Source organism: Lactuca virosa, chromosome 2 (assembly GCF_052849685.1).
Source record: "Lactuca virosa cultivar CGN04683 chromosome 2, Lactuca_virosa_CGN04683_v6, whole genome shotgun sequence".
NCBI lineage: Eukaryota > Viridiplantae > Streptophyta > Magnoliopsida > Asterales > Asteraceae > Lactuca > Lactuca virosa.
Window position 1 is genome coordinate 192,101,584 of NC_136427.1, and position 19,075 is coordinate 192,120,658.

The 19,075-nt window shown below is 34.0% G+C and overlaps 3 protein-coding genes across 3 annotated transcripts; all 3 read right to left on the reverse strand.

Moving 5' to 3' along the window:
- Nucleotides 1–2,249: 2,249 nt before the first annotated feature.
- Nucleotides 2,250–4,047, reverse strand: LOC145159917 (uncharacterized). The gene is made up of 4 exons (XM_079078973.1): nt 3,931–4,047; nt 3,178–3,822; nt 2,881–2,991; nt 2,250–2,785 (listed from the first exon to the last, which is right to left on the reverse strand). Exons 2-4 carry the CDS (start codon nt 3,814–3,816, stop codon nt 2,639–2,641), a joined length of 897 nt encoding a protein of 298 aa, XP_078935099.1. The 5' UTR covers nt 3,817–3,822; nt 3,931–4,047; the 3' UTR covers nt 2,250–2,638.
- Nucleotides 4,048–9,988: 5,941 nt separating this feature from the next.
- LOC145158086 (uncharacterized) lies at nt 9,989–12,931 on the reverse strand. The gene is made up of 5 exons (XM_079077032.1): nt 12,862–12,931; nt 11,592–12,391; nt 10,876–11,536; nt 10,335–10,757; nt 9,989–10,044 (listed from the first exon to the last, which is right to left on the reverse strand). Exons 1-5 carry the CDS (start codon nt 12,929–12,931, stop codon nt 9,989–9,991), a joined length of 2,010 nt encoding a protein of 669 aa, XP_078933158.1.
- Nucleotides 12,932–16,685: 3,754 nt separating this feature from the next.
- LOC145159918 (UBP1-associated protein 2B-like) lies at nt 16,686–18,792 on the reverse strand. The gene is made up of 2 exons (XM_079078974.1): nt 17,378–18,792; nt 16,686–16,894 (listed from the first exon to the last, which is right to left on the reverse strand). Coding segments are annotated over exons 1-2 (1,296 nt in total). The 5' UTR covers nt 18,673–18,792; the 3' UTR covers nt 16,686–16,893.
- Nucleotides 18,793–19,075: the final 283 nt, after the last annotated feature.

A 19,075-nucleotide genomic window follows, 5' to 3' on the forward strand; every position in this document is an offset into this window, starting at 1 on the left:
AAAGTAAATGAGGGGTAAAGGTTAATTAAGTCAAAAAACGGTTTATGCAAAAATGGTCCCTTACATATGAAATGACGAATTTACCCTCACGTGTGAGGCACATGAGGGGGCTTAACAGATCCTATTTAGCGAGAGTTAAGTCCAGGGACCAAAACCACATACAAACCACTCCAAAAGGACCATGGATCCAAAAAACTCGTGGTTTGGACTAAAACCCCAAAAATCTGCATACCACAGGGACCATTTTTGCAATTTTGTCTTTAAAATTTATGCTTATATGTATCAAGATCTCTGACATAGATGACTATTATCTGTAGATTTTGAAAGTAATGTGAGAAAAGGAAAAATAACCCTTATCTCTCAAGTCTCAACTGAATCTGAAAGTCACCTATTGCAGAAAATCTAAAATTATCCAATAGTTTGTTTAATTTGTTAAATTCCACCACTTTCTCATGCCCGACTCTCCTTTTCCAATTCCATTACACTATTTTGTACAAGTTATCACAAAAATGGACATGTTTGAAACGGGGTAATTTTTGTCCACTTCAACGATGTATAAACATGAAAATATTTCTTTGAGAGTTGAATCGACAATCCATTTATCTTTCCATAAGCTAGTTTTTGAGCCATTACAAACCTTTCGTTCGAAGAATTCTAAAGACCAATGACAAGATTCCGAGCAGCCTTCTTCAATGAAGGCGATATTTATTTAATATTCGAAAAATGATTTTGTAGCTAATGGGCTAGTAGTTGTGAATTGATCTAATGGCCCGTGACTAAATTCAAGCATCATCAATTTTAGTTTTCCATCACCATTTAAGGTAGAAGGTCAAGATTAAAAGATCTTATATCAATCCGAATTCATACCTCACAAGAATTTTGTACAAATGTATTCCAAGGAATGAGTAAGAGTGCGTTTGGTTGCGGGAAATTTTTCAGTTTTCTAGGAAAAATGTCCAAGAAAAACGGAAATTTTGAAAACGTGTTTGGTTCGTTTAGTTTTCCAAAATTTTCCAAGAAAATGAAAATTTTCAGTTTTTCAAATTGTATGTAAATTAGAAAAGTGATTTTTACAGTTTTCCAAAATTTTAAGATGGAAAATGAAAACTCATCCGGTTTCAACCAAACGCTTTTCTAAAATTCTCATTGAAATTTGAAAATAAAATCAGTTTTTCACAACCAAACGCACCCTAACTTTTTTGGGGGAGCTTTAGAAATAGAGAATTAATAAGGAGGGAAACTTCCAGGAACCGACTTAAAAAAGTGCGAGACTCCCCACCAAAAGATAATGTTTTAGCTTTCCAACAACTAAATTTTGAATCAAACTGATCAATTGTCGGTTTCTAATTTCGAGCCAAATTCATGTTCGAACCGATTGGCAACCCAAGATAAATGAACTGGGAAAATTTGAGGCTTCACAATTGTGGTAATTTGCCAACCTCTTAACCTCAACATCCTCATCACTTTTGCCCAAAACTTTACTTTTATAAAAACTAACATCACCGACATGTGACATTAAAAATCCGTTATTAGGAAGAAGCAACCCATGAAAAATGTTCTTTTTTTCACAAGTCATTTTCACCACCATATGAAATCCCTCCATAGCTATAATAAAAAGGAAGTGTGATGAATGATAACCTTGTCTCACACCTTTCTTTATGGAAAACTCCTTAATTGGTGCACCATTAACAAAGACCGAAACACAACCGGATTTGAGGTTCCTACAATCGTCCGTAGAATTTCATTTTATCCAAAATTGAGTCAAGATAATCCCAATTACAGGAGTTTAAAAACATCAATTTAACTTTAGCTAAACCGAATCAATAGCTTTCTTGAGTCAAATGGTAGTAGTTTCGATAATATTTTAACAAAACAACCGATAAGACTTATCAGATGGTATCCGCTCTAGTCTTTCCGCTGAAGAAAAAGCTCTTCTTCAGCAATTAATTCAAGATTATCGATTTTCTTTTTCAATTCCTTCCATTCCTTTACTTCCACTTTACTTAACTTATCAAACAATGTAAAATATTATTTGTAAATAAATTTACACTCATTTATTTAACAATATGAAATGTAACCACATACAAGTTAATACAAAATGCTGAACAGAAAATTTGATTATTAAATCATATGCTTAGTTAACAGAATTATTAATTAATCTTATTCTCTAAATGACATCAATTACATACTTTCATCTAATCGTAACACAAAAAAATTAAAAATTAAAAAAAAAACATGATGGACAATCATACATCAAAATGTATAACTTTTTAATACAAAATCAAAATGACTGGCTTAACATAGAAAAGCAACAAAGAAAACTAAATGTCATGCCAAAAACACAAGAAAAAAAAAATTGACTAAATGTTTTGACATATCCATTGATATTAGTTTTTTATGAGTAAGGGTTCTCTACAACAAAATATCATACGTATGATGACAATGCATATTTGGAAAAATGTACCTCTTTAACAAAAGGGAAAGGGTAAAAAAGTCATTATCCTTCTCCAATTCTGAACTGCCTCAAAATGTACAAAATAAGCACCCGTATTTCGGTGTTAACTCAGGATCCAAGGCTTCAAATTTCCAAGCTCATCACACTGTTGGCTTTCTTTTTAGCTACCAAAAGTTTGAATTTTCATCGCTTTCCATCTGGTTTTCCAGTTAAGGGGCTAGTTTCGGCTTTCTTCTGATCTTGAGGGGCTACTACTGGTTTGCTGTTGTCAAAAAGTTTCCCACTTTTGGCAATGGCAAGGATGAGTTCAAGTTGCTTTTGTTGTTGATCCTGCATTGCAAAATATGGCCAATACCCCCAACAACTCAATTTTACACAACAGATAACAGATAACAGGTAACAATGTTAATAAAGGAAGCACCAACCTGCATTGCCAACAGAACCTTCTGAATTTCAGCAAGCTCTTTCTCCAGAATATCTTCTTGCATTGCAAGTGCCCTAGTGGCCTCAGAGTTCTTCTGAGCTAATTCTGCAGCCTATAAACACAAACAACTTTAATATATTTTGCAACATTAGATGTTTCTTGATTTAGATGATACACTGTATTCTAATCCATAATAAAGCAAAATTTTGCATTTCTAGAACTGAAAAAGAACAAAATGCAGTATCATACAAACATTGTGGCATATAATAACTTTGGGTGTAAACAAGAAGACACATACCTGAGCGATGGGCTCCTTCATAGACTTCCTCGTGACCCTAAACCGAATTCCCAGTTTCTCAAGCTGCCTTGACAAAACCCTAATAATGGTAGCTGAGTTTCGAAGATCCTCTTCCACTTTCTCAATTCTCTCAACCAAATTAACCCCAGAAGATCCGGGTTTACTAAACCCTAAACAGATTCTCCTCCATTGTCGTCTCCTAATAGCAGCACCAATCACAATCCCCACCACCAACAACAAAGACTGCCACACTGTCACCCGGTTCCCAAACCACTCCAAGACAGGTTTTTGTGAAGTCGAAAACGTTGAATTAATAACAAACCCGATCGAAAGAACAGCAGAAGAAGCAAGGCAAAAGAATTCAGCTATAGAAAGGAAAGCATCGATATTGAATGTATCAGCAGCAACAATGTATTGTTTATCAACAACTCCATCTGATTCCAAGGCTCTTATCGAAGAATGACGTTTCGTATGGATTGAACGTAACTTCAATGGGATTACCAGTCGGGTATTTAGGGTTTGGTAATGCGGAAGAACTGTGATATCGAAATTAGGGGTCTTAAGATTGGGGGAGTTTAATCTGAAGGAGATGTGAGCGTGTGAATGACGGATAACGAGGTTTTGAAATGTTATTGACATGTTGAACTGGCAAGATTGGATAAGAGGATTAGGGTTACGAGTGATCAAAAGGTTTGGGGAAAATTTCGAACTGTGAATGAAGTGAATTGTGAAAGAGATTGAAGACAAACTTACAGAGCTGCGATGATGCCAAAGGTTGGTGGCTTGGCGCCTTGGAATATCCGATGAGATGACTCGACAGTGGTGAAGTTTAGAATTCAGGTTTTGGTTAGGTGGGACGCATAACAAATACAATTGATTATCGATATGAAACGACTATCTCAAGTTATATTATGTAGTAAAAAACTTAAAATGAAATAATCAGTCATTAGAAAAAAAAATGTTTTATTACATAAAACAGTATTTTTATTCGATATTGTTGACGTTTGAAATGATCCGGTATTCATTTTTTAGTAAGAAAAAAATAATAATAATAAACATATATAATATATATTCTATATAACGTAAGCAATGTAGTTTTAAATGGAGATCTTATTTAGCATCGTTTTTAGATTATGATATGTTAATCTTATAAAAAATAATATATACAAGTTACTTCAAATCAAATTGCAGTGGCGATATAACTAAAGGCATAAAAAGAATTAAAAAGAGCATCTTAAACATAATAGATAACAAGATCATTGCGATCATTTATAACTAAAAATATAATATATCTTAATCATAACCGGAAACAAAATGGTCAACCTACGACATGCATGTCGATGTTCTACGGATTTCAAGATGAATGATTGAAGTTGTGAGTCTGTATGACTTCATGTCTTCATGGGATAAGGAGATGTTCGATTTTAAGCTTAATGGATAAAATAGTTTTTATTGTTTATTGGATTTTGAACTGATATGTGAAATCAATATTTTAAGGTCAAAAAGACTTTAAAGTTTAAAGATTACACTTAGGCTAAGAGGAGTGGTAACACTCTTAACACCTTGTCAATGTCACCTCATTTTTCTCAATTTAATACCTAATGTTAACATTTGGTAAGGAGTGGTAACACTCCTAACATTCTATTTTTTTTTATTTTCTTTTTTCTAATTTAATCTAATTACTTTATTTTATTAACAAACATTTTTTTAATATTACACAAACATTTTTTTGATTTAATTAATATGACATAAAAAAAATTTTAACGCCACAGTGTTTCTTTTCCACTTTTCACCATTACAAATTAAGGGAAAATACCGCAAATAGACAAAAAATGGGGGTCAATTTATAAATTTAGTCATAAAAAAGGTTTTTCCCGATATAGACATACATTCCGCGGAGGACCCTCCGCGGAACCATGAAATCTCCACGAAGAGGGGGTAATTTCGTAATTTCAACCATATTTTTTTGAGAAAAACGAAGGGGTCCTCTTTTAGTCCCCACTGGTCCCCGTTCCTCTTCGTCACTCCGCATCGGGTCGCATAGGCTTTGATCGAAGACTTCAACTCCGGCGACGATTTCAACTCCGGCGACGACTTCAACTCCAGCGACGACTTCAACTTGAAACGACTTCAAATCCGGCGAAATCGAGTCGCAGAGCTCTTTTCGTCACCGATAGACCCCGAATTCCCCGATGTTATGGCCGATGGATACGGTTCCCGGGTATTTCTCACATTCTCATCTAATTATTAATGTCGAAAATGTCGAATATGATTCAAATTAGAGGAAAACTCATTTGATTACATTGAATATGTATACAGATTTAGGATTTTTAGGTTTACAAATCACAAATACGTTTTTGGGGATGATCCATTCCGCGGAGGGGGACGTCAGTCCGCAGAGGGTGCTCCGCGGAGTGATGTGTTTCCTCCGCGGAATGTTATAATCCAACAATGCAGGCCTCCGCGTAGGCTAGATGTCACTCCGCAGAGAGGCCTCCGCGGAATGACCGCTAACGAGTATTTTAGTTCATGTACTTTGTATGTTTTACAATGGGTTCAAACCCATGGACCGCTAACGAGTATTTGCTTCTAACTCGTGCATATATTAATGTCAAAGAGAACACAAGTTTGGAGGATAGAATGTTTTGGGTCCTATTAACGAATACCTTCAACACTGACGCTGAAACCACCATACAAAACCATCGCAGCATGCTTGATATAGCTGCAAAATGGTATGAATTGAAAACAGAAGTTGTGTTATTCAACGATCTTTATAATAAGATTGAAGACGATAGTGTGAATGATACTGAGGAAGACATCTTGGAGGCGGCTAAAGAAGAATACAAATCCATTAGCAACGGACAGAGTTTCGAGTATGAAGCTCCTTGGAATCTTTTGAAAAATGTCCATTTTTTTAACTAGTACTGCGTTTTGTATTGCTTTATTTATATGTAATATGGTATTTATCCTTTATTTTTTGAAAAATAATTCACCAACAAATGTTACGAAACCATACATTCAAATAACATAATCTGACAAACAGGTTACGCGGACTGACAAATAAGTTACGCGTACTGACAAGTCATTTACGCGGACTGACAAGTAAGTTCTGCGGAATAATGTATACTAATTCCTTATAAATTGGACAACCATGACGAAAATTTACAAGGTGTCGAAAGTTGTGAAAATGAGTTCAGTCAATCAGGTATTAAGAAAAAGTTTCTCCAGCCTACCGACTTTTTTTCATAAGGACTAATATTATAAAAGTCCTAAATTTTTAACGCGTAATTGGAAAAAGCCCTAATATTTTTTTTATTATTGCTATGGCCACAACTTTCTCGCAGGATTATTACTCTAGCCCATTTAACGAGTTTCATGGTTAACTTGGTTAAATTTTTTACAAAATCACTCCTAAAAAGTTCAAATTTAGTCCCTGAGGTTTGCAAAAATTACACCACATGGTTTTTAAACTTTATTTTTCATTTTTCGTATACTTTATTTATTTTCGGTTTTTTTATAAATATATATACATTTTTTATTTTCTTTTTTTATATACTTTATTTATTTTCATTTTTTAACTTTATGTTGCAACAATTTGATTTTTTTACTTTGTATACCTTTTGTTTTCTGTTTTTTTCTATCTTAGTTATTTATGGTTTTTCTAATGTTTTTATTTATTTTGATTCAAGTAAACGAACTCGAATTTCATATAAATTACTATAACAAGTTTTTTATAGAGACCGATTATTATTATTATTATTTCTTTTAGTCTATTATCAAATTTAAAAATATTATCTTGAATTTAAACTATTGATATCACATATAAAAATATGATTTAATTTCCAAGTTATATAACACATTGAAACACTAATTCTCAATAAACAAGCTAATTTTTTTTTAAAATTCATTTTTTCGTAACATAGTTATAATAGCACTAAAGAAAAAAAGTAAAAAGAAAATAAGTTGGACCGAAATTACAAATATAAACATAACAAATTTATTTACTTGAATAAAAATAAAAAAAAATATCAAAAACTATAAATTATATAAATTGTAATATAATCTAATATATTAATACATTTTATATTTTTTGAAAAAGGTCAATAAAAAGTTAAAAATACAAAAAAATAATAACAAATAATTGGAACACAAATAAGAAAAAAATAAAAAAAAAAGATGAAAAAATTAAAATATAATACGAAAAGAAATATGAAAAAAAAACTAAAAAAAACTCTAATATACTCTATATATACACTATAAAATAGAAAAAAAAGGTAAAAAAAATCAAATTGATGAAAAATAAAGTTAAAAAATGAAAATAAATAAAGTATATACAAAAACGAAAATAAAAAATGTATATATATTTATAAAAAAACCAAAAATAAATAAAGTATAAAAAAACGAAATATAAAGTTAAAACATCATGTGGTGTAATTTTTTGCAAACCTCAGGGACCAAATCTGAACTTTTGGGATTGATTTTGCAAAAAAATTACCCAAGTTAACCATGAAACTCATAAAATGGGCTAGAGTGATAATTTTGCGAGAAAGTTGTGGCCATAACAATAATAATAAAAATATTAGGGCTTTTTCCAATTACGGGTTAAAAATTTAGGGTTTTTATAATATTAGTCATTTCCATAATCTGCAAAGAACCAATCCTAACACCTTCACGTACATTACAAAAGATCAGTACAATCGTTTCCAAATTTGTTTCGTGGCATTGGGATGCGTGGTATGTAATCCCTTATAGTAAATAAATATTTAGTTATTTCAAGTTGTTATATGCCTAATACTCTTATGTTGACTTACAGATTCGTACGTTTCTCACGTCTATGATACCAATCATATTCGTTGGTCAAGTACCTCTAATTGGGGTGTATGTAAGATCCATGTACATCGCGGTTGCTTTAGATGGAAATCATGAACCCCTTCTCATAGCGTTTGCTTTGGTAACCATAAACCGTGACAATTCATGGTTATGGTTCATGAGGAGGCTTAAAGAATGTTTAGGTGACAATACAGAAGTTGGTTTCATAAGTCATATGTCTGATTCTATAGACTTTGCAGTTCAAAGAGTCTACCCTGATTCATATCATCGCTATTGTTATAAAAATATAGTCGAGAAAATACGCGCTTCCATCGGAAGCAATACAGTCGTAGAGTAGTTGTTCTGGAAGACTTGTAAAGCGTATAATTTATCTCATTTTTATGCATGTTTGAACAACTTAAAAAATGAGGTTAATGGGAATGATCTTCATTGGCTTGACAATATTCCCATTGCAAAATGGGTACCGGCTTGTTTTCCAAGAGTACGTTTCAATGTTAAATTCCTTGACATTCCCGTTGTTGTCAATTGGTTTAAAACAAACACGCATGAGTTTCCAATAACAACAATCATTGAAATGGTCCATGACTCGATGCAAACAGTGTATCTTCAACGTGCTGCGTTTGGAGGTAATTATAAGTTATGACATCATTCAAATGGTGAATTGATATGTTATTATACGTTATGACATCATAATTTTTGTTTTTTGATTCAGTTCATTTCACAGGGGATTTTCGTGGTCTTCTAACCCCTTATGCACTTAAGGTGATTCATAAAAGATTTATCCACTCGGATGGTTGTAGGATTACGCATATTGTTGGCGACAGATATGAAGTGACTAAGTATTCAACAACCGAATCTATCCAATTAGACCGTGGTATTTGTAGTTGCGGTAAATGGCAAAAATGCGGTATACCTTGTGAGCATGCTATAGCTTCACTACAAAGACTCGAAATTGCAGAAATCCAGCAAATGGTAAATTTAAATTTAAGTACAGCGGTGTATCGAAATGCTTATCAAACTGAGACGGTCAATCCTATTCCAACCCTTAGGCATTGGGAAATACCAGTTGAAAGTGTTGTGGTCTTACCTCCACGACAATTCAATTGAACTGTATTGTATGGATCACAACGAATATTCGTTTGTATCCAGTTCTATGTTAACCGTAGTTGTAATGGTCTGTTGGCGTTCTTTACTTTTTAATAAAAAAATGTTTACCTTTAAATAAATAATTGTATTCCCATAATTGTAATGTATGGATGACAACGACTAGACAAACAGCTCTGCGGACTGACAAACATTATTGTGGACTGACAAAAAGCTCTGCGGACTGACAACAGCTCTCTGCGGAGTGGAAGGGACTATATATAGTCATGGATGGTCGTTGGATTTTTGGTATAGAGTTATAATTTTTTTTAAGTTTAAAATGAGTTCATCTTCAACTTTGTATATTTGGTCGTGCAACGAAGTTGATTGTTTCTATTGTTATCCGATCGACCCTTTTCTTGCCCCATCACCAAATTTAAGAGAGTCGTATATGTCGGAGGATACTTTGCAACAACTACAATGGGCTGAAGAACAACAAAAAAAAGATAAAGACTCATCTCGAGCTGTCACTGAACGTCGTGACCTCATTGCGGCGGAGTGCAAAGAGGTTGAGGAAAGGATGACGATTACTAAAAAAAATCAAAGATCATGAGGAATGGATAAAAAAACTAAGAAGAATATCAAACTGTCTGAAAAATGGCTTGCTGACAAGGATGCAGAAATGATAGAACTTGGTAGCCAAAAGGACCGTATGGAAGATAAAATAAGAATTAGGGACGACTACATAACAATGGAGAAAGAAAAATATCCTTTGCAATTCCCTTAAGTTAATTACTGTTGTTGTACGTTTACTATATGTTTCTGGTTTGTTGAATGTATTATCTTCGAGTATTAGTTATTATTGTACTAGTAATTATGCACTAATATAATCATAATATTACCCATCATCTTTAAAATAAACACACCATTTCAAAGTACACAGATTAATGTCCTCTAAAACAAAACATAATTAATTATAAATACAACATCAATCATTCAAATCAAACGTTGAACAATAGTCTTCTCTCTGCGTCCCACTCGTCCAACACGTCTCTTGTGTCCCGTGCGTCTCTAGCGTCTCCAGAGTCCCTTCTGTCCCTTTCCCTTTCCCTTTTGTGTTACTACCCGATGCCGCACTACTTTTTGTAGCCTTTTTTGTTTCTTTGGGACCAATGTCGGACAAGTCGCTGCATTATGTGTTGTACTATCACATCTACTACACCTTCTTACTATAGGTTCCTCACCTTGTGACGGGATACGATTTATGTTTCTCAGTCTACCAGCTTGACGTGTATCCATTATCGGGGGTTTAACAACCATCATCTCAGCAGGAATCTCCCAATCACAAGGTTCTGGAAGGGGGTAAACTGGCTCCTCATACGTACTTTGGTACGTTTCCATTTTGTAAGCATCTATAGCTAGATGTCCGAAGTTAGTTTTTTTCAAGTGCTTCAAGACCATTATGACATGACCACAAGGCAACCCAGTTCCTTCCCAATATTTGCATGTACAAGTCTCTTGCCTCATATCAACTATGCCACCATGTTTGAAATCATGAACTTGATATATTGCATCTGAAACACCATAAACAGACCATCCTGTCGTACGCTCTTCATTTTTACTAACTACTTTTTCAGCCCACTCGGTTAGCACTGTTGAACGTTTCCCTATAAAGAAGATATATATATATATATATATATATATATATATATATATATATATATATATATATATATATAATTAACTTATTATTCGACCTAATTAAAGTCCAAATTAAATTCATACCTCCTTCGATACACCATTCCTGTGAAAGACGACGGAAGAACTCAAGAAGGGGTATTATAGGCATCTTCCTTGCATCTACAGATAAAGCATTCATGGACTCTGCACTGTTCGAGGTCATGTAATCGTACCGTTTCGACAGCGAATATGCTCTAGTCCACTTAGCACGGGGAATTTCACTTAGATACGCTGCTACTTGCGGCCTAGTAGAACTAAATCTATACCACAATTCTTCAAAAACATTTCTTTTGTAAGCTTTCACAAGCCTCCAAAACAACACTTTTGTTTTATCATTTTTCCCAAACCTGTGTACTATGTTTCCTAGTAGATGAAAAGCACACAAGCCATGATGAGCATGTGGGAAAACATTTTCAATACTAACCCGAATTGCATCGGCCCTATCAGTTACAAAAGTCAATTCTTGACAATCACCAACACATTCATACAACTTTTCAAGAAACCATGTCCAAGTAAGACCACTCTTTTTTTTGCATCCTTCGTGCGCAAGGGGCAGTATCTGGTTGTTCCCATCCATAGCTACTGCATGCAATCTGGTTCCCTTAAAATCACCCTTCAAATGGGCACCATCCATTATTACAACTTTACGACAAAAACGTTTGAACGCTCGTATTTGCAATATATTAAAATGGAACACATAAACACTCTATAGTTTGTTTAAAAAATTATATATTAAATAACAACAAGTTTTTTGTATTTACCGTGCTCCCAATGGCATAAAAACAACACTCGAAACAATCTTCAGAATTTGTTTGAATATAGGCCACTGTACCGGGATTATGCCTCTTCAAATTGTGAAAATAAATAGGAAGTTTGGAAAAATATTCTTCAGAGGATCCCAACAACAGTTCCATAGCATATTGTTTTGCACGCCAAGCTTGTTTGTAATCTACATTGATTTCCAGCAAAGCATTCAAATCCCTTGATATTTCATTAGGCCTCCAAACCTTGGAATGAGTTTTTCCCATAATCTCATGCAATATAGTACCCATCACTTTTTTATTAGCATGCTTATGATTAGGGTGTATCTGTAATGACGAACATGTGTGCACGTTGTTGAAAGTCCTGATTTCAAATTCATCAGTGGGATCAAGGAGTTTTGCATATAAACGCCAACTACAGTTCTCAATTTCACAATATACCTCATAACGATTTTTGTTAGAATGTTTGGTCTTAAACTGAAACTTTTCTCTGGTTGCTTTAAGACTCAAAGCAAATATTAGTTGTTGTTTGTTATCATATGTTTGACGAACAAACATATCATCATTTGGACCTAACCTGTGAAATGGTCCGGGTTCAACAATAGGATCAGGACAATCAGGTATGGGAGGCATACCGTAAAATATGTCTGAAGCTTTTTTCCCGTGTGTGAACTCATCTTCTGACCATCCTTCATTTGACTCTTCACCATTTGACAAAGTTTTGTCAGTCAGTCTTCCAAACTCATATAAATTTTTTTCTTCAACCGTATTCACTGCCACAGTTTCTTCTTCTGGACACTCTTCAACATTATCAGATACAACGTTTTCAACATTGTATGGTACAGCTTTCTAAACCGCTTCTGTCTGTTCGACCAATCCCTGAAACACCTCTAAAAACAAATACACAATCTCCTTCGTTTCAGAAATTACATTTCTGAGTTGATGAACATCTGCTTCGTCTAAAATATTCATAACATACCCATGAACCGGGTGTTGAAATTACAATGATATATTACTATTGAACACATTAGCCTTACTTTTGACCAAATCAAACAATATTCGACGATCAAAATTTGGCGGAAGCAGTAAACCTAAGTTGTTAAACTTTGGTCTAACATAGGTGTTAATCTCATTACTTATCTGCCAAAAACCCCCAGTACATAAAATAACTTAACTCATATTTTTTTTTTGAAAATCAAATGAAAAAGAACTGATCTATCGACCAAATGGAGCTAAAAAAAATGAAAAATAACACTTTGTATCAAAAAACCGTCTAAAATCCGTTCCAACCACCCATTCCGCGGAGACATTACTCTCTCCGCGGAGCTCCTCGTCACCATCTCCGCAGAGGAATTTATGACCTCCAAACAATTCACTCCGCGGAGGTGTTATTGTATTCGCAGAGGGCCTAGCGCGGAACAATCTTTTAAACGTTAAAAAATCAGACTTCCGGGTGGTCCGCGGAGATGACGTCACTCCACAGAGGTCCGCGGAGGGTCCTCCGTGGAATGTATGTCTATTGCTGGAAAAATCTAGTTTTATGACTAAATTTAGAAATTCACCCCCATTTTATGTCTATTTGCGGTATTTTTTTAACGCCACAGTGTTTCTTTTCCACTTTTCACCATCACAAATTAAACCCATATCATCACAAATTAAACCCATATGAAGTCCTCAAGCTATCAAGACCCATCTTCTCCAGCAGGTGCTCTTTGGCTCAACACATACACACAAAACGTTTTCTTTTTCTTTTTCCTTTTAATTCTCAATCTTCCTTCACCTTCACCATTGATATCATGGTAGCCTCACACACCAACTAGAGCTTCATGTTTCTCTTTTTTTTGTTTTTTTTTTCTGAAAATTCTAAATCCCGCAGCCACACCTTCACACTCGTTTTCCAATTGGTTCCAGCACCACATGAAATTACCTCGAGTTATTGATTCTTGGTGAAGATGAACGAGGTGCCAATTGATCGTTTTCTGAAAACCCTAAATCCCCCGGCTGCCATTGTTAAAGCAAGGTTCGCCTGAAGGTTCATGATTTCCCACATACAAAAACTATCAAATTAAAGTGTAATCGAAGTGTTGAGTAATTGAAATTCGGGATTACCTGGATGAAGATGACTTTGTGGGGTTTTGTGATGGAGATTTGGGGGATTTTTTACCAATCAAATTCCTCCCTCACCTTCTCTCTCTTCTCGCCAAATCTGTAACGAGGCATGTGTAGCGACCCCCCTGGCGAGAGCTAGGGGGCGGTGTTCCTGGATCGATGGCGAGCATAGCGAGTGGGTTTGACACCCTCACTCCGTTTAGTCTTGTAGATACTAAAGATTGAAAATCAGAATGTTGTATACTACAATTTTAGGTTAGATCTTGTTCCAAAACCGATATTATTGGATGTTATGGCTGCTCATGCAGAGATTAGAGAATATTCTTCTTATACTCCAACATATTGTTAGGTCGTTAAAACAATAACTAGTTTTGGGTCACTGAATTTGAATCCAAGATTATCAATTTATTCATTTACAATAATGACCAAGAAAAGGAATTGCTAAGATTCAAAATATTTGTATTATAAAAAACAACTTAAGAACTTATATTCATTAAAATTAAGATAGTTTTGCTTTTATACATGTTTAGTCAAATATGTTTTTTTTATGAATACATATGGTCACTGAACTTGTTTTGATTGTTCACAAAATATTATTATGGCCGGTGAACATATGTTTTTCGATGTTTGGCTTTTATACACATTTAGTTATTTGTATTTTGTTTTTGTATACATTTAATCATTTTTTTTCTGTTTGTGTATACATTTAGTCACCCATCGTGTATATGTTTATCATTTGTTTGATTTTCCAAAAGTTACAAGAACCGAATTCATGTCTTTATTTAATAAAAAAAAATAATAATAAATACAAAAGTTCATGTGTGTCATCTAAAACCCTGAATTACTAAGTCTATATGGAGAAGAAGAACTGGTTGTCTTGATATTTGGGGAACTTAAAGAATGGAACATGGTTTATGATTATACATTCTACAGATATCCACATTATGGCGAGGGTCATCTAAGTACCCCTATCCTCATAGAGGTAGAACAAAAAGACCATCATCCGAATCAGATTTAAGATATGATTAATTTTTATAATTAGGGTTTGTTTTTATTATTCAAATGTTGTCTGGGAGTTGTTAATAGATGATTCGTTTTTTTTTACAGATCCTAGAACTAGAACTAGAAATGAGAGTAGGCTTGTACTTATTAACCGCTTAAACATATCTGTTCTAAGAGAGAAAAGATTTAGGCACATGAAGTTGTCTAACTTGGTGTTGGATTGAAATTAAGTGGTTAATTCCTTATCTCTAAGCTTGAGGCTCTACCTGATGCACTCCTAACGAATTTGATTCTTTTTGAAGATTTGTTGAAGGCTAGTGGCAACCCTGTTAGCATTTGTATGCTCAAAATAAACTCATTTGGCTCAAAATATTTAGATATTCATTTTTATGAATAATAATTTTTCATTTGTTTGATTGTTAATTGATGAATTCTACCACTTATTTTTGCAGAAGTTTCCTCCAATTGATGAATTCTACCACTTATTTTTGCAGAAGTTTCCTCCAACAAGCAAGCTAGATTCCAAAGTCTATGGTAACCAAAGGTCCAAAACAGATCCATAAAACCCACATTGAGATAAAACTCAGATGAATTAGAGATAGAGAATTTAAATTTCCTCCAACAAGCAACAAAAACTTTGCTATTTTTTAAAAAGATGAAATTTAAACAAAACATAAGTGATTAAATATGTATAAATACAAAACATAAGTAACTAAATGTATACATAGCCCAAAACACAAGTGATTAAATGTGTACAAAAGAAAATCGCGTTGGCTTGAAAACATACATCAACCAATCCTAATGGTATTTTGTGAAGTTGAATGGTCATATATATATATATATATATATATATATATATATATATATATATATATATATATATATATATATATACAAAAGAAAAAGACTAAACGTTTATAAAAACAAAACTATGTTGCCTTATAAGTCATTATCCCTAAAACTAAATTTTTTAATGACTTTTAACCCATTTGAGCTAATTTTGGCCAAATAATTTTGATTTTCCTTATTTTCTCATTATAGAAAAAAATATAAATAAAATCAGCTCATCCATATACAGATTAACCAAAAAGGCAAACCCTGCCTTCTTTAGCAACTTCTTTTAGTTTTGCGTATTTTATTACTCACACTAAAAGCTATTACTAATCACATAAAATTTTAAGAAGTAAATAACAATGAAATTGGAGAACTGAAGATAAAGGCAATTTCCAGAGATTATCTTACCATATTATCACCAATATAAACATTAAACAATGTAGTTTAATTTTACACATAATGACAGCAAAGGTACATTTATTTACCCAAAACTGTACGGTCATCATCTAAAACCAGTGAAATATGCTCAAGTTTCATGGCTATTATTAGCCAAGACATATAATACGTTATTATTATAAATACAAAAATTTAAATAATTTACTTCTATGAGTAAGTTACATTAAAAAATAATACATCTATATTCTATTACACAAAATTTAGCTCTTCCATTTGGTATGAACACAACACTACCAATTCACAATTTTTAAAAGAACAAAAAATACCAAAAGAAACTTTATACAACTGTTTATCAATTGAAAACAGATTTAAAAAGATATGCAAATTAAAACCTCAAAAACCAACTACAAACCATAAAACATTCAATTTAAACAAGTAAAACCATAAATCAGTATCATTCTGTTTGACTCCCCCATAAAACAGAAAAAAGTTAATATAAATAAAGAAGTTTATGCAAATTAAAGCCTCAAAAACCAACTACAAAACTACAAAAGAACTGTCAACACAAATAACAAAACAAAAATAAATTAATATAACTCTTGAAACGATAAAGAATAAAAAAATTATCAACCATGTCATCTTCAAGACATAGAAGGAATATATGTATAAGCCATTTGAAATCAAGAAAACAACTGCAAATCAATGAAAATACTGCTGATGAAAACTATGAAGAAAGTAAAATAGGATGAAGGATATAAAATGTCATCAAATCCATACAAGGAAATTATTAAAATATATAAAGAAAATAGCAAAAATGAGAAGGATTTGATGATTGAAATAGGAAAGATCTTTGTACATGCACAACTTCCAAGATATAGCCACCAACAGAAAATAAAGCCTTTAAAACATATTCATTCTTCAATACTCACTGAAAATTAACCTCAATGACAGCTGTACTTCATCTGCAAATACACAACTCAACATGTAAAAAGAGAACAAATAGACTTCACTTTCAAAATTGTAGTATTACCAAAACATCTCAACTTTAAAAAAAGAAATCATGAAAAAACCAACATAAAACTCAACTTTCAAATATGGAAAAACATATGAATGAATAAAGTGTCTATCTGTACAAATAAAGAATGTTTCTTTTTTTGGATGGAGTGTAATATCTTACTCATTCTTTCAAATCGATCCCTAGTTGTAAGTTGTAACCATTTTTCTCATCCTTCATGCACTACTTTTTGTATGCATGAGTTAAGATTAAGATATATTATAGACCACATGTTCTATTTGAACCCAAAAGAGTATTTTTAATCCATTTTAAATTCGAATTGCCTCCTGCAATATGAAACAACACTACTACAAAACATCCTAAAAACAATAAAGATAGATTCAAGTGAATATACACAGAAAAGAACCAAAAACAATCCATTAGATCATACCACGAGTGAGATTGATAACCACTGAAAGAGCCACCACCACCACCTTGAGACCTGGAACCCGAAGCTGAAGCTGAACCTGAACCTGAACCTGAAGTCAAAGCAGCTGACCCTACTTTCTTCTTCGGGTAGGCATTTAGTAGGCCTACACCCTGTAGCATTGGGGGAGTAGCCCCTAGCAATGACGTATTATCAACACCCATGGGTGCACCACCATAGTAACTACCTAACCCGGGTTGTGCACCACCAATAGCAGCACCCAGTTGCCCCAAAACCCCTGAAGCATAAAGAGGATTTGCTGCGAGAAACCCTGCGTTTTGATTTGAAAACAAACCTCCATACATAGGGTTCAATCCCAGAGACTGATTGAACATTCCAAAATTTTGAGTAGCAGCAACAGCAGCCATCATTTGCGGGGTGGGTTGTTGGACAACAGGTGTGGTTACAGTCGCCGGAGCTGAAGTTGCAACTCCCTTGTTTTTCCCGTCGGCTGCCTTCTGGCAATGCAATTTATGTCCCTCGAATACCTTGTAAGGCTCTTCTAAAGCCTTTCTAAACCCTTCTTGAGTCTTATACACAAACAAAGCAAAGCCACGTGACTTTCCTGTTGATGAATTAAACCCTAATGGACCTGTCTCGATTTCCCCAAATTTGGAGAAGAATGCTCGTAGTCGCTCTGCATCGGCATCGGGTTGAACGTTACTAACATAAATCTTCCTACTGGAGTTGTCCGTGGAGCCGGCAATTGCAGACCCTAATGACGCCAACTGACACGACGCCATTCGGTTGTTAATTTTCTTCTTTGGTTCTTTGAGAGCTTTCATTGCCCCTTTCCGTGACCTAAATTGAACGAACCCAAAGCCCTTTGCTTTCCCAGTGACACGGTCAATGACGACGTTACAATCCTCGATTTCGCCGTACGGTTGGAAGGCGAGAGTTAGGGTTTCCTTAGTAGTGTCCCAGCCAAGGCCGTAGACGAAGATCTTCCGGTGGGACTCGTCACTGTCGGCGGCGTCACGAATTCGGGTGTAAAGCGAAGGGTTTGCTATGGCGGCGTTGATGAGGATTTCGATTAACTGGTCCTTAGTGTATGGTTCGATGAGCTTCTGGATCTGTTCAGGTGAGTTTTCTTCCACATCAGAATCCGAAGATGTCTCGGCAGCTTGATTAGCTGATGTGTTTGAGATGATCGATTTTTCTGCAACATTTTTCTTCTTCTTTGTCTTTACGAACTTCTTTTTGTTGGCGTTTAATGGTTTCTTGGCCGGCTTTTGCTTATTCGCTGCGGTTTTCACCATTGTTGCAGAGAGAGGATCGAGAAAATATCACTCAACACTATTGCTAGTAATGTATGGACGAAGGAGATGAGAGAGAAATGGGGAAATGGGGGTCTATGGATACCATTCGTGAAAGGTTGTTTTAACTTGTATTATAATGTTGAGAAATAAATAATAAATATGTCTAAGGGAATTATTAAGGTAATTAATCTGTTCAATTTGTTCTGAGTAATTATTATTTTTTTATACATCTAATTATTGAACTTTTCACTTTTCAACAAGTGATGTGAAAAAAATAATAATAAATAAAATAGAACAAAACAAAAAGTAAGAGTAAATTACACAAATGGTCCATGTGGTTTGGAAGAATTTGTGTGTTTGGTCTCTACTTATTTTTTTTTAATTCGGATGGTCCATACTGTTT

Coding starts and splice junctions, on each gene's coding strand:
- LOC145159917 (XM_079078973.1), bottom strand. CDS start 3,816: ATGTCAATAACATTTCAAAACCTCGTTATCCGTCATTCACACGCTCAC. Junction 2,992..3,177: donor TGAAGGAGCCCATCGCTCAG/GTATGTGTCTTC, acceptor TTGTGTTTATAG/GCTGCAGAATTAGCTCAGAA. Junction 2,786..2,880: donor AGGTTCTGTTGGCAATGCAG/GTTGGTGCTTCC, acceptor TTTGCAATGCAG/GATCAACAACAAAAGCAACT.
- LOC145158086 (XM_079077032.1), bottom strand. CDS start 12,931: ATGGTGACGAGGAGCTCCGCGGAGAGAGTAATGTCTCCGCGGAATGGG. Junction 10,758..10,875: donor GGAATGGTGTATCGAAGGAG/GTATGAATTTAA, acceptor TCTTCTTTATAG/GGAAACGTTCAACAGTGCTA. Junction 10,045..10,334: donor AAATCGTATCCCGTCACAAG/GTGAGGAACCTA, acceptor GTTTTGTTTTAG/AGGACATTAATCTGTGTACT.
- LOC145159918 (XM_079078974.1), bottom strand. CDS start 18,672: ATGGTGAAAACCGCAGCGAATAAGCAAAAGCCGGCCAAGAAACCATTA.